This window comes from Somniosus microcephalus, chromosome 23 (genome assembly GCF_052327205.1).
Source record: "Somniosus microcephalus isolate GS21.2 chromosome 23, FLI_Smic_1.0, whole genome shotgun sequence".
Lineage (NCBI taxonomy): Eukaryota > Metazoa > Chordata > Chondrichthyes > Squaliformes > Somniosidae > Somniosus > Somniosus microcephalus.
This window is the reverse complement of record NC_141009.1, coordinates 67201069-67216833: the sequence shown is the minus strand read 5'-3', so window position 1 is coordinate 67216833 and position 15765 is coordinate 67201069. Positions and strand designations below refer to the sequence as shown.

At 53.8% G+C, this 15765-nt stretch overlaps 1 protein-coding gene across 1 annotated transcript in view; it reads right to left on the bottom strand.

Annotated features, from left to right (window-relative positions):
* LOC147101933 (neutrophil cytosol factor 2-like) overlaps window positions 1-15765 on the bottom strand; it is a 97089-nt gene that overhangs the window by 65990 nt on the left and 15334 nt on the right. Inside the window, exon 5 of the mRNA XM_085965157.1 lies at window positions 981-1003. Coding sequence (XP_085821283.1) covers window positions 981-1003 — 23 coding nt within the window. The remainder of the gene's footprint in view (window positions 1-980; window positions 1004-15765) is intronic.

Sequence of the window (15765 nt, the reverse complement as noted above, 5' to 3'; positions counted from 1 at the left end):
ATGTGTAACGTGGGGGAACTCACTGTGTAACGTGGGGGAACTCACTGTGTAACGTGGGGGAACTCACTGTGTAATGTGGGGGAACTCACTGTGTAATGTGGGGGAACTCACTGTGTAACGTGGGGGAACTCACTGTGTAATGTGGGGGAACTCACTGTGTAATGTGGGGGAACTCACTGTGTAATGTGGGGGAACTCACTGTGTAATGTGGGGGAACTCACTGTGTAACGTGGGGGAACTCACTGTGTAACGTGGGGGAACTCACTGTGTAATGTGGGGGAACTCACTGTGTAATGTGGGGGAACTCACTGTGTAATGTGGGGACCTCACTGTGTAATGTGGGGGAACTCACTGTGTAATGTGGGGGAAATCACTGTGTAATGTGGGGGAACTCACTGTGTAATGTGGGGGACCTCACTTTGTAATGTGGGGGAACTCACTGTGTAATGTGGGGGAACTCACTGTGTAATGTGGGGGACCTCACTTTGTAATGTGGGGGAACTCACTGTGTAATGTGGGGGAACTCACTGTGTAATGTGGGGGAACTCACTGTGTAATGTGGAGGAACTCACTGTGTAATGTGGGGGAACTCACTGTGTAATGTGGGGGAACTCACTGTGTAATGTGGGGGAACTCACTGTGTAATGTGGGGGAAATCACTGTGTAATGTGGGGGAACTCACTGTGTAATGTGGGGGAACTCACTGTGTAATGTGGGGGACCTCACTTTGTAATGTGGGGGAACTCACTGTGTAATGTGGGGGAACTCACTGTGTAATGTGGGGGAACTCACTGTGTAATGTGGAGGAACTCACTGTGTAATGTGGAGGAACTCACTGTGTAATGTGGAGGAACTCACTGTGTAATGTGGGGGAACTCACTGTGTAATGTGGAGGAACTCACTGTGTAATGTGGGGGAACTCACTGTGTAATGTGGGGGAACTCACTGTGTAATGTGCTGTATAATTGGGTTTTACTTACGTTGCAGCTTCATCTTCCGATATCTGTCAAAGAAAACGACAGACAGGCTGTTAGACATTCTGAGCCCTCTTTACCCTGAAAAGCTCCGTACAAATCCAGTTTCTCTTCATGTAATCCTTTTTAGGAAGCTGCACATTCTGCTTTCTCCACTCTGACTACTTTCCCCAGCCTATGGTGTAGCCATTAGAACTCTGCGACTGATCCACCTTGAGCTCTGCTTATTTTTCCCAAACCAATTCCTCTCTCCTGTTATCTCATCCAATTGTTCCAGATTCCCACTAGTTGCCCTACATTCTCACTCCCATCATTTATAAAACGTGATGCAACATTTTTCAAATCTCTGCCAAACCTCCATCCTCGAAAGTGAGGCTCCTTCCTTCATCGCACTGTGGTCCTAACCTCTGACACTCTATCTGTTCTAATGTTGCTGACATGGCCACATTAATTGCCCAGCCCTAGCTCTCCTAACAAAGCGGTGAGGCTGCTTGACCCGCTGTAGTCCGTGTGCTGAAGGTCCTCCCACAGTGCTGTTAGAGATTTCCAGGATATTGACCCAGTGACGATGGAGGCACAAACATATATGTCCAAGTCAGCAACTCTGCCCCTTCGCAGCGACGCTCCCCGTTCTAAAAAACTCTCCCCGTTCTAAGGGACTCTCCCCGCTCTAAGGGACTCTCCCCGCTCTAAGGGACTCTCCCCGCTCTAAGGGACTCTCCCCGCTCTAAGGGACTCTCCCCGTTCTAAGGGACTCTCCCCGCTCTAAGGGACTCTCCCCGCTCTAAGGGACTCTCCCCGCTCTAAGGGACTCTCCCCGCTCTAAGGGACTCTCCCCGCTCTAAGGGACGCTCCCCGTTCTAAGGGACTCTCCCCGCTCTAAGGGACGCTCCCCGTTCTAAGGGACTCTCCCCGCTCTAAGGGACGCTCCCCATTCTAAGGACGCTCCCCATTCTAAGGGACGCTCCCCATTCTAAGGACGCTCCCCATTCTAAGGACGCTCCCCGTTCTAAGGGACTCTCCCCGCTCTAAGGGACTCTCCCCGCTCTAAGGGACTCTCCCCGCTCTAAGGGACGCTCCCCATTCTAAGGACGCTCCCCGTTCTAAGGGACTCTCCCCACTCTAAGGGACTCTCCCCGCTCTAAGGACGCTCCCCGCTCTAAGGACGCTCCCCGTTCTAAGGGACGCTCCCCATTCTAAGGGACGCTCCCCATTCTAAGGGACGCTCCCCATTCTAAGGGACTCTCCCCGCTCTAAGGACGCTCCCCGCTCTAAGGACGCTCCCCGTTCTAAGGGACGCTCCCCATTCTAAGGGACGCTCCCCATTCTAAGGGACGCTCCGCATTCTAAGGGACTCTCCCCGTTCTAAGGGACTCTCCCCGTTCTTAGAGACTGTCCCCGTTCTAAGAGACAACCCCCACTCTGAGGGACCACCACCCGTTCTAAGGGACTCCCTCTGTTCTAAAGGACTCTCCCCATTCAGACTCTCCCCATTCTAAGGGACTTCCCCCCATTCTACCGGACTCTCCCCGTTCTGAGGGACGCTCCCCGTTCTGAGAGACACCCCCCGTTCTAAGGGAGTACCCCCTGTTCTAAGGGACTACCCCCCCTTCTAAGGGACACACACCCTTCTAAGGGACTCTCTCCGTTCTAAGGGACAACCCCCGTTCTAAGGGACCACTCCCCGTTCTGAAAGACTCCCCCCATTCTAAGGGACTCCCCCCATTCAGACTCTCCCCATTCTAAGGGACAGCCCCCGTTCTAAGGGACCGCCACCGCCCCCCCACCATTCTAAGGGACTCCCCCCGCCATTCTAAGGGACTCCCCCCCATTCTACCGGGCTCTCCTGGTTCTAAGGGACTCTCCCCGTTCTAATGGAACGCCCCCCCCACCCCCCGTTCTAAGGGACTCCCCCTATTCTAAGGGACTCCCCCCCATTCTACCGGACTCTCCCCGTTCCGAGGGACGCCCCCCGCTCCGAGGGACTCCCCCCGTTCCGAGGGACTCCCCCCGTTCCGAGGGACTCTCCCCATTCAGACTCTCCCCGTTCTAAGGGACAGCCCCCGTTCTAAGGGACCGCCACCGCCCCCCCGCCGTTCTAAGGGACTCACCCCCCGCTTCGACCGGCACTCCCCCCCCTTCGACCGGCACTCCCCCCCCCTTCAACCGGCACTCCCCCCCCCTTCGACCGGCACTCCCCCCCCTTCGACCGGCACTCCCCCCCCTTCGACCGGCACTCCCCCCCACTTCGACCGGCACTCCCCCCCCCTTCGACCGGCACTCCCCCCCCCCCCTTCGACCGGCACTCCCCCCCCCCCTTCGACCGGCACTCACCCCCCTTCGACCAGCACTCCCCCCCTCTTCGACCGGCACTCACCCCCCTTCGACCGGCACTCCACCCCCTTCGACCGGCACTCCCCCCCCCCTTCGACTGGCACTCCCCCCCCCTTCGACCGGCACTCCCCCGCCCCCCCCCCCTTCGACCGGTACTCCCCCCCCTTCGACCGGCACTCCCCCCCCCTTCGACCGGCACTCCCCCCGCTTCGACCGGGACTCTCCCCCCGCTTCGACCGGGACTCTCCCCCCCCTTCGACCGGGACTCTCCCCCCCCCTTCGACCGGGACTCTCCCCCCCCCTTCGACCGGGACTCTCCCCCACCTTCGACTGGGACTCTCCCCCCCTTCGACCGGCACTCCCCCCCCCCCTTCGACCGGCACTCCCCCCCCCCCTTCGACCGGCACTCCCCCCCCCCTTCGACCGGCACTCACCCCCTTCGACCGGCACTCCCCCCCCTTCGACCGGGACTCTCCCCCCCCTTCGACCGGGACTCTCCCCCCCCTTCGACCGGGACTCTCCCCCCCGCTTCGACCGGGACTCTCCCCCCCCCTTCGACCGGGACTCTCCCCCCCTCTTCGACCGGGACTCTCCCCCCCCTTCGACTGGGACTCTCCCCCCCCTTCGACCGGGACTCTCCCCCCTCTTCGAGCGGGACTACCCCCCCTTCAACCGGGACTCCCCCCCCTTCGACCGGGACACCCCCCCCTTCGACCGGGACTCCCCCCCCCTTCGACCGGGACTCCCCCCCCCTCGACCGGGACTACGCCCCCTTCGACCGGGACTAACCCCCTTCGACCGGGACTCCCCCCCCTTCGACCGGGACTCCCCCCCCCCCTTTGACCGGGACTCCCCCCCTTCGACCGGGACTCCCCCCCCTTCGATCGGGACTCTCCCCCCCTTCGACCGGGACTCCCCCCACTTCGACCGGGACTCCCCCCGCCTCGACCGGGACTCCCCCCGCCTCGACCGGGACTCCTCCCCCCTTCAACCGGACTCGCCCCGCTCTAAGGGACTCCTGCCGTTCTAAGGGACACCCCCCGTTCTAAGGGACTTTCCCCATTCAGACTCTCCCCGTTCTAAGGGACTACCCCCTGTTCTAAGGGACACTCCCCGTTCTATGGGTCTCCCCCCGTTTTAAGGTATCGTTCCCCCCCCCCCCGGCCGTTCTAAGGGTCTTCCTCCCATTCTATTGGACTCTCCCCCGTTCTGAGGGACCCTCCCTGTTCTACCGGACCCTCCCCGTTCTGAGGGATTCCACCTGTTCTGAGGGAGTAGCCCCCGTTCTGAGGGAGTACCCCCCGTTCTGAGGGAGTACCCCCCGTTCTGAGGGACCCCCCCCTTCTCAGGGACCCCCCCACCCCCCCGTTCTCAGGGACTCTCCCCGTTCTCAGGGACTCTCCCCGTTCTCAGGGACTCTCCCCGTTCTGCAGGACTTTTCCCATTCAGACCCTTCCCGTTCTAAGGGACTTTCCCATTCAGACACTCCCCGTTCTATTGGTCTCCCCCCATTTTAAGGGATCGTCCCACCCCCTGGCCGTTCTAACGGTCTCCCTCCCAATCTATTGGACTCTCCCCCGTTCTGAGGGACCGTCCCGTTCTACCGGACCCCACCCCCCGTTCTACCGGACCGCCCCCCCTTCTGAGGGACCGCCCCCCCTTCTGAGGGACCGCCCCCCCTTCTGAGGGACTCTCCCCTGTTCTAAGGGGCTCCACCCCTTCTAAGGGACTCCCCCGCTGCTAAGGGACTCTCCCCGTTCGAAGGGACTCTCCCCGTTCGAAGGGACTCTCCCCGTTCGAAGGGACTCTCCCCGTTCGAAGGGACTCTCCCCGTTCGAAGGGACGCTCCAAGTTCGAAGGGACGCTCCACGTTCGAAGGGACTCTCCCCGTTCTGAGAGACAACCCCCGTTCTGAGGGACCTCCCCCCGTTCTAAGGGACTCCCCCCGTTCTAAGGGGCTCCCCCCGTTCTAAGGGACTACCCCCGTTCTAAGGGACTACCCCCGTTCTAAGGGACTCTCCCCGTTCTGAGAGACAACCCCCGTTCTGAGGGGCCTCCCCCCGTTCTAAGGGACTACCCCCGTTCTAAGGGACTACCCCCGTTCTAAGGGACTACCCCCGTTCTAAGGGACTACCCCCGTTCTAAGGGACTACCCCCGTTTTAAGGGACTCCCCCGTTCTAAGGGACGTTCCACGTTCTAAGAGACTCCCCCCTTCTAAGGGACTCCCCCCTTCTAAGGGACTCCCCCCCTTCTAAGGGACTCCCCCCCTTCTAAGGGACTCCCACCCCGTTCTAAGGGACTCCCCCCCCGCCCCCCCCCATTCTAAGGGACCCCCCCGGTTCTAAGGGACCCCCCCGGTTCTAAGGGACTCCCCCCATTCTAAGGGACTCCCCCCCGTTGTAAGGGACTCCCCCCCCGTTGTAAGGGACCCCCCCGTTCTAAGGCACGCTCCCCGTTCTAAGGGTCCCTCCCGTTCTAAGGGACTCTCCCCGTTATAGAGTCATAGTTATACAGCACAGAAAGAGGCCCTTCGGCCCATCACGTCCGCGCCAGCCATCAAGCCCTGTCTAATCTAATCCCATTTTCCAGCACTTGGTCCGTAGCCTTGTATGCTATGGCATTTCAAGTGCTCATCGAAATGCTTCTTGAATGTTGTGAGGGTTCCTGCCTCTACCACCCGTTCAGGCAGAGAGTTCCAGATTCCAACCACCCTCTGGGTGAAAAAGTTTTACCTCAAATCCCCTCTAAACCTCCTGCCCCTTACCTTGAATCTATGCCCCCTTGTTATTGACCCCTCTAGTAAAGGGAAATGTTCCTTTCTATCTACCCTATCTATGCCCCTCATAATTTTGTACACCTCAATCAGGTCCCCCCTCAGCCTTCTCTGCTCCAAGGAAAACAACCCCAGCCTGTCCAGTCTCTCTTCATAGCTGAAGTGCCCCAGCCCAGGTAACATCCTAGTGAATCTCCTCTGCACCCTCTCCAAAGCAATCACATCCTTCCTATAGTGAGGCGACCAGAACTGCACACAGTATTCCAGCTGTGGCCTTACCAGCGTTTTGTACAGCTCCATCATAACCTCCCTGCTATTCTATGCCTCGGCTAATGAAGGCAAGTATCCCATATGCCTTTTTAACCACCTTATCCACCTGTTCTGCTGCCTTCAGGGCTCTATGTACATGCACACCAAGGTCCCTCTGATCCTCTGTCTTTCCTAGGGTCCTACCATTCATTGTGTATTCCCTTGCCTTGTTAGTCCCTCCAAAATGCATCACCTCACACTTTTCAGGGTTAAATTCCATTTGCCACTGTTCCGCCCATCTGATCAACCCGTCCATATCGTCCTGTAGCCTGAGGCTTCCCCCTCGCTATTTACCACCCCACCAATTTTCGTGTCATCTGTGAACTTACTGATCATACCTTTTACATTCACATCCAAATCATTTATGTAGATCACAAAGAACAAGGGACCCAGCACCGATCCCTGCGGTACCCCACTGGACACAGGCTTCCAGTCACAAAAACAACCGTTCTAAGGGACTCTCCCTGTTCTAAGAGACTCCACCCTTTCTAAGGGACTCTCCCCGTCCTACGGGACTACCCCCTGTAGGGTTCTCAAAATTCCCACATTACCCGAAAGTTATGGATAAAGGGACCCTGTATGGACCAAAAATTAAAAAGGGTACCCAAAATGGCTTCTGAAAACTCGTGACCAAGGCCTGCAGGATTTTAAAAGCAAGGCCCTGCAGAAGGCAGGCCCATTGAAATCCTGAAACGAAACCTAACATGCATGGATCTGTGAAAGACTTTGTCCTTTTCTAAAGCCAGACAGCTAGGTAAACACAGAATATGCATTCTTTATCTTGGAACAGATCAACTCAGGATGGACCTAATCTTGAGACCATTAACCTTTTGCATAAATAATCGGTAACAGCTCAAGGTAGCTACCAAGCCAGGAAAAGACGATTAAATTTCATAAATAACAAACAGCCAGGATATTGAAGCCATTAAACAAGGAGACAACCGCCCCAAAAACAGTTAAAGTGGATGATTGTAATCACTTTAGATGAGCCCGCCAAAATTAAACAAAGAACTGACCTGATTCGGTGCGCAGATAAGGGGTGAAGAGCCGGGTATAATTGTAGGCCCACCGGTAGCCAAGGTCTCTTGCCTCTTGGCTGGCTCTCTTCTCCCTCCCCGCGCTGCTCAACACCGAGGACGCCCATTACAACACCGGGGGCCAAACGCGGGAGGAGAACGGAACCCGAATCAAACATGCACAGGACACGAGAAGAACGGCAAAAACCGATAAGCAGAGAAGGGCAGCGAAAAGAAGCGTTGGGGACGAGCGGGCACGCACCCCGGTCCAGTTATAAGCTGGAGTTTCAAGCATGGGTAGGAAAATCAAGCTAACGATATAAACCGCCAACTGAACCCCATCCGCAACAAAACCGTCGGCGACCAGACCACCACCAGAAGAACAACCATTTCTGCAAGGTAAAGTACCCAACAAAGACTTTACTCCCTATTCTCTAATGGAGGAAAAGGAGGGTACTTTACACAGATGACTCCACCGCCGTGCCCTGAGACCACGTGACGACAGCAGGCCCCAAAGGACAACAACAGCGAACCCCAAAACCACAACCGGCTTAATCGACAGGTTTCGAACCATCAAAAAGGAACCACATTGGTGAGCATAAATCCCTGGCCCCTCGTAGCTTAATCTAGTTAGGCATTGGGAGTGGGATAAGGGTAGGGGGATTTTTAATGTGTTTGTTCCCTCGATGTGCCGTGTGTTCCCCATTCCCAAATATGTGTAATTTTATATGCCTGTAATTATTCCAGTAATTCTCAGTGTTGTGACTTTATTGTGCCTTTAATAAAAATTACGTTTTTCTTGCACCAAACCAGTTGTCTACTCTATTTTCTGTATCGCCGCCTCTAGAATCCAGGGGGTGTGGGAGCGATTCGAACCGCTCAGAGACAGTCAGGGGCAGAGCTGACTGGGCACACGCCACCCCCTACAGCCCGTTCTAAGGGACGCTCCCCGTTCTAAGGGACGCTCCCCGTTATAAGGGATGCTCGCCGTTCTAAGGGACGCTCCCCGTTCTAAGGGAAGCTCCCCGTTCTAGGGGACGCTCCCCGTTCTAGGGGACGCTCCCCGTTCTAAGGGAAGCTCCCCGTTCTAGGGGACGCTCCCCATTCTAGGGGACGCTCCCCATTCTAGGGGACTCTCCCTATTCTAGGGGACTCTCCCCATTCTAGGGGACTCTCCCCATTCTAGGGGACTCTCCCCAGTCTCAGGACGCTTCCCACTGAACCGGAATTGGTCTCCTACATCGCGGACACCTTAGTCTGTCCCACCGTTGCTTTACTTATTCCTGTTTATCACATTCCCTTTTAACCTTGCCAACCTCCTTTTTCACCTCCACACTATATCACAGATCACAGATCACAGAAATCACAGAAACCCCACAGTGCAGATAGAGGCCATTTCGGCACATCGAGCCTGCACCGAATATCCCACCCGATCCCCGTAACCCCCACACCAACACATATCCCACCCTATTCTTGTAACCCCACGTATTTAATCCCCCTAACACTAAGGGTCAATTTATCATAGCCAATCAACCTAACTATACTTTCTATATTCCTAATGATTTTCTTTAGAATTGCTAACTTCAGTATATTGCTCCCTTTTAAGTTTTACTCTAGTTTTAATCTCTTTGTCAAGGGAACTGTATTTTTTAATGCACCCCTTTTTCACCTGATAGCATTATATATTTTTAACTCTCTCCATCTCATATTTGAAGATTGACCGCTATTGATCCATCGACTGTTTCTAACTTCACTGCCCGATCATTAATTACATTCCCCTTCTTATCTCGTTTAACTTTGCCCTTGCCCAGCCCTGCAGCCTAACTTTGACTCTTCATTACCCTTTTCTGTTCTTACGTTGAACTTACTGCCGTGGTCACTATTTCTCAATTGTTCTCCTAATTCCATCTGCTTTTTGCCCCACTTCATTTCCCAGAACCAAATTAATCAATGTTGGACTAGAAATGCACTGATACAGGAGGCAGCTCTTGGTCCATCCCAAAGAGTGTTCCCACTCTGACCACATCCATCAGCTTAGAGTCATAGTCATAGAGTCCTAGAGTTATACAGCACAGAAAGAGGTCCTTCGGCCCATCGCGTCCACACCAGCCATCAAGCCCTGTCTATTCTAATCCCATTTTCCAGCATTTGGTCCGTAGCCTTGTATGCTATGGCATTTCAAGTGCTCATCCAAATGCTTCTTGAATGTTGTGAGGGTTCCTGCCTCTACCACCCTTTCAGGCAGTGAGTTCCAGACTCCAACCACCCTCTGGGTGAAAAAGTTTTTTCTCAAATCCCCTCTAAACCTCCTGCCCCTTACCTTGAATCTATGCCACCTTGTTATTGACCCCTCTACTAAGGGGAAAAGTTCCTTTCTATCTACCCTATCTATGCCCCTCATAATTTTGTACACCTCAATCGGGTCCCCCCTCAGCCTTCTCTGCTCTAAGGAAAACAACCCCAGCCTGTCCAGTCTTTCTTCATAGCTGAAGCGCTCCAGCCCAGGTAACATCCTGGTGAATCTCCTCTGCACCCTCTCCAAAGCAATCACATCCTTCCTATAGTGTGGCGACCAGAACTGCACACAGTACTCCAGCTGTGGCCTTACCAGCGTTTGGTACAGCTCCATCATAACCTCCCTGCTCTTATATTCTATGCCTCGGCTAATGAAGGCAAGTATCCCATATGCCTTTTTAACCACCTTATCCACCTGTTCTGCTGCCTTCAGGGATCTATGTACATGCACACCAAGGTCCCTCTGATCCTTTGTCTTTCCTAGGGTCTTACCATTCATTGTGTATTCCCTTGCCTTGTTAGTCCCTCCAAAATGCATCACCTCACACGTTTCAGGGTTAAATTCCATTTGCCACTGTTCCGCCCATATCGTCCTGTAGCCTGAGGCTTCCCTCCTTGCTATTTACCACCCCACCAATTTTCGTGTCATCTGCGAACTGACTGATCATACCTTTTACATTCACATCCAAATCATTAATGTAGACCACAAACAGCATGGGACCCAGCACCGATACCTGCGGTACCCCACTGGACACAGGCTTCCAGTCACAAAAAGAACCTTCGACCATCACCCTCTGCCTTCTGCCACTAAGCCAGTTTTGGATCCAATGTGCCAAGGCACCCTGGATCCCATGGGCTCTTACCTTCCTGAACAGTCTCCTATGCGGGACTTTGTCAAAAGCCTTACTGAAATCCATGTAAACCACATCCACTGCACTACCCTCATCCACACACCTAGTCACCCCCTTGAAAAATTCAATCAAATTGGTCAGACATGATCTTCCCTTGACAAAGCCATGCTGGCTATCCCTAATTAATCCTTGCCTCTCCAAGTGGAGACTAATTCTGTCCCTCAGAATTTTTTCCAATAATTTCCCTACCACTGATGTTAGGCTCACTGGCCTGTAATTCCCTGGTTTATCCCTACTACCCTTCTTGAATAATGGTACTACGTTAGCTGTCCTCCAGTCCTCTGGCACATCCCCTGTGGCCAGAGAGGTTCTGAAAATTTGTGTCAGAGCCCCTGCAATCTCCTCCAGCTTCATTCCAGTCTATCTGGGAGCAGTCCTCCCTCTATCACATCTCCAGTGCTGGGCTGTCATTCACACCCAGAATTGTAACATTTCCCTTCCTATCCACGTGGATCCTGTCTTAACACACGTCCTTATGTTCTAAAGCAGCGATAAAATCCTGCCACCCACCCACTTTTTTCCTGCTCTATCCCCCCTGGATGTTTTATAAGCAGGAATGGTCAGCTCCCAGTCGTTAATGGTCAGCTCCCAGATGTTAATGGTCAGCTCCCAGACATTAATGGTCAGCTCCCAGACATTAATTTGTGTCTTTAACTCAGCAATTTTATTCAAAAGACTTTATGAATTTACATAAATACAACTCAAGCCTTGCCCTGCCTGTTTGTCAATCTGACTCAACTTTTAAACTCCTTCGGTTTGTTTCGTTCTTTCCTTTCTACAGGGGCATACTTAAAAAAGAAATTAGGAGGGCGAGGAGGGGCCATGAAATAACACTGGCGAGCAAAATAAAGGAAAATCCTAAGATGTTTTATAAGTATATTAAGGGCAAGAGGATAACCAGGGTAAGGGTAGGGCCCATTAGGGACCAAAGTGGCAATCTGTGTGTAGAGCCAGATGATGTAGGTGGGGTTTTAAATGAATTTTTTGCATCTGTGTTCACTATGGAGCAAGACGATGTAGACATAGAAATCGGGCAAGGGGACTGTGACATACTTGAACATATTAGCATCGAGAGGGAGGAGGTACTAGTGGTTTTAGCAGGCCAAAAAGTGGATAAATCCCCAGGCCCGGACGAGATGTATCCCAGGCTGTTGTATGAGGCAAAGGAGGAGATTGCAGGGGCTCTGACACAAATTTTCAGAACCTCTCTGGCCACAGGGGATGTACCAGAGGACTGGAGAACAGCTAACGTAGTACCATTATTCAAGAAGGGTAGCAGGGATAAACCAGGGATAAACCAGGGAATTACAGGCCAGTGAGCCTAACATCTGTGGTAGGGAAATTATTGGAAAAAATTCTGAGGGACAAAATTAGTCTCCACTTGGAAAAACAAGGATTAATCGGGGATAGTCAGCATGGCTTTGTCAAGGGTAAATCATGTCTGACCAATCTGATTGAATTTTTCGAGGGGGTGACTAGGTGTGTGGATGAGGGAAATGCTGGTTTATATGGATTTCAGTAAAGCATTTGACAAAGTCCCGCATAGGAGGCTGGTCAAGAAGGTAAGAGCCCATGGGATCCAGGGTGCCTTGGCGCGTTGGATCCTAAACTGGCTGAGTGGCAGGAGGCAGAGGGTGATGGTCGAAGGTTGCTTTTGTGACTGGAAGCCTGTGTCCAGTGGGGTACCTCAGGGATCAGTGCTAGGACCCTTGCTGTTTGTGATCTACATAAATGATTTGGATGAGAATGTAAAAGGTATGATCAGTAAGTTTGCAGATGACACGAAAATTGGTGGGGTGGTAAATTGCGAGGAGGAAAGCCTCCGGCTACAGGACGATATAAACGGGTTGGTCAGATGGGCGGAAAAGTGGCAAATGGAATTTAACCCTGAAAAGTGCGAGGTGATGCATTTTGGACGGTCAAATAAGGCAAGGGAATACACAATGAGTGGTAGGACCCTAGGAAGTACAGAGGGTCAGAGGGACCTTGGTGTACATGTACATAGATCCCTGAAGGCAGCGGAACAGGTAGGTAAGGTGGTTAAAAAGGCATATGGGATACTTGCCTTCATTAGCCGAGGCATAGAATATAAGAGCAGGGAGGTTATGATGGAGCTGTACAAAACGCTGGTGAGGCCACAGCTGGAGTACTGTGTGCAGTTCTGGTCGCCTCACTATAGGAAGGATGTGATTGCTTTGGAGAGGGTGCAGAGAAGATTCACCAGGATGTTACCTGGGATGGAGCGCCTCAGCTATGAAGAAAGACTAAACAGGCTGGGGTTGTTTTCCTTGGAGCAAAGAAGGCTGAGGGGGGACCTGATTGAGGTGTACAAAATGATGAGGGGCATAGATAGGGTAGATAAAGAGGAACTTTTCGCCTTAGTAGGGGGGTCAATAACAAGGGGGCATAGATTCAAGGTAAGGGGCAGGAGGTTTAGAGGGGATTTGAGGAGGAACTTTTTCACCCAGAGGGTGGTTGGAATCTGGAACTCACTGCCTGAAAGGGTGGTAGAGGCAGGAACCCTCATAACATTCAAGAAGCATTTGGATGAGCACTTGAAATGCCATTGCATACAAGGCTATGGACCAAATGCTGGAAAATGGGATTAGACTGGACAGGGATTGATGGTCGGCGCAGACACGATGGGCCGAAGGGCCTCTTTCTGTGCTGTATAACTCTATGACTCTATGACTCCTGGGCCTGGACATTCGGCTTCGCGGCACCCGATTGTCTGCACTACGGGGGGGGGGGGGGGGGGTGGCGTTTTGTGTCGAAAATGGTGTCCACGTTCCGGGGGGGGGGGTGGCTGTGGGGGACGCCATTTTGAAGAGGTTGCTTACTTTGGCTCAGGGAGCGCGCGCTCCCTCTCATTCTGCACACTCCCGCTCCGCCCTCCCTCGCAGTCTCCGCCCTCCCTCGCCCTCTCCGCCCTCCCTCTCTCCGCCCTCCCTCGCCCTCTGCGCTCTCCCTCTCCGCCCTCCCTCGCTCTCTCCGCTCTCCCTCTCTGCCCTCCCTTGCCCTCTCCACTCGCAATCTCTGCACCCCCTCGCCCTCGCCGCACCCCCTCGCCCTCCCCGCCCTCCCTCGCACGCTCCGCACCCTCGCACTCTCCGCCCTCCCCTCCCTCAGTCACCCTTTCCACTCACCCTCTCCGCACTCCCTCACCCTCTCCGCCCTCCCTCGCCCTCTCCGCCCTCCCTCGCCCCCTCCGCCCTCCCTCGCCCCTCCGCCCTCCCTCGCCCCCTTCGCCCTCCCTCGCCCCCTCCGCCCTCCCTCGCCCCCTCCGCCCTCCCTCGCCCTCTCCACTCTTCCTCTCCGTCCTCCCTCGCCCTCTCCGCCTGCCCTCGCCCCCTCCACCCGCCCTCGCCCTCTCCCTCACTCCCTTGCCCTCCCCACCCTCGCCGCACTCCCTCGCCCTCTCCGCACTCACTCTCCTCCCTCCCTCGCCCTCTCCTCCCTCCCTCTCCCGCTCCGCACTCCCTTGCCTTCTCCCCCTCCCTCGCCCTCCCTCGCCCTCCCCGCACTCACTCGCCGCACTCCCTCACCCGCCCTCTCTCTCCTCCCATGCCCTCTCTGCCTTCCCTCGCCCTCCCTCATGCTCTCCGCCTTCCCTCGCCCTCGCCGCCCTCGGCCGCACTCCCCGCCCTCGCCATCTCCACTCTCCGCTCTCCCTCCCCCTCTCCGCTCTCCCTCCCCTCTCTCCCTCCCCGCTCTCCCTCCTCGCTCCCCCTCTCCCTCCCCTCGCTCTCTCCGCTCTCCGTTGCCCTCGCTCTCCGCTCCCTCTCCCCGCTCCCCCTCCCCGCTCTCCCTCCCCTCTCTCCCTCCCCCTCCCCGCTCTCCCTCCCCTCTCTCCCTCCCCCTCCCCGCTCCCCCTCCCCGCTCTCCCTCCCCCTCCCCTTCCAGAGTCTATAGAATTCTGGAAGACGACCAGCAATGCATCTACTATTTCTAGGGCCACTTCCTTAAGTACCCTAGGATGTAGATTATCGGGCCCTGGGGATTTATCGGCCTTCAACCCCATCAATTTCCCGAACACCATTTCCCTACAAATACTGATTTCATTCAGTTCCTCCCTCTCATTAGACGCTATGTTCCCCAACATCTCTGGGAGTTTTTTTGTGTCCTCCTTTGTGAAGACAGAACCAAAGTATGTATTTAATTAGTCAGCCATGTCTTTGTTCCCCATTATAAATTCCCCTGATTCTGACTGCAAGGGACCTACACTTGACTTTACCAATCCTTTTCTCTTCACATATCTATAGAAGCTTTTACAGTCAGTTTTTATGTTCCCAGAAAGCTTACTCTCATACTCTATTTTCCCACTCTTAATTAATCCCTTTGTCCTCCTTTGCTGAATCCTAAACTGCTCCCAATCCTCAGGATTGCTGCTTTTTCTGGCCAATTTATATGTCCTCTCGTTGGATCTTATGCTATCCTTAATTTCCCTTGTTAGCCAATGTTAAGTCACCTTTTTTGTTTTATTTTTATGCCAACAGGGATGAACAAATTCTGTAGTTCATCCATGCAATCTTTAAATGTTTGCCATTGCCTATTCACCATCAACCCTTTAAGTAATATTCCCCAATCCATCCTAGCCAACTTGCACCTCATACCATCGTAGTTTCCTTTATTTAAATTCAGTACCCAAGTCTCTGAATCAACTACTTCACTCTCCATTTTAATGAAGAATTCTATCATATTATGATCGCTCCGCCCCAAGGGGCCTCGCACAAGATTGCTAATTAATCCTTCCTCATTACATAAGGAGTTTGCACAGTCTGTGTGGAGTTTGCACATTCTCCCCGTGTTTGCGTGGGTTTCCTCCGGGTGCTCCGGTTTCCTCCCACAGTCCAAAGATGTGCGGGTTAGGTTGATTGGCCATGATAAATTGACCCTTAGTGTTAGGGGGATTAAATATGTGGGGTTACGGGGATCGGGTGGGATATGTGTCGGTGCAGGCTCGATGGGCCGAAATGGCCTCTATCTGCACTGTGGGGTTTCTGTGATTCTGTGATTTCTGTGATAATACCCAGTGTAAGATGGCCTGATCACTAGTTGGTTCCTTGACATATTGGTCCAGGAAACCATCCCGTATACACTCCAGGAATTCCTCCTCCACAGTATTGTTACTAATTTGGTTAGACCAATCTAT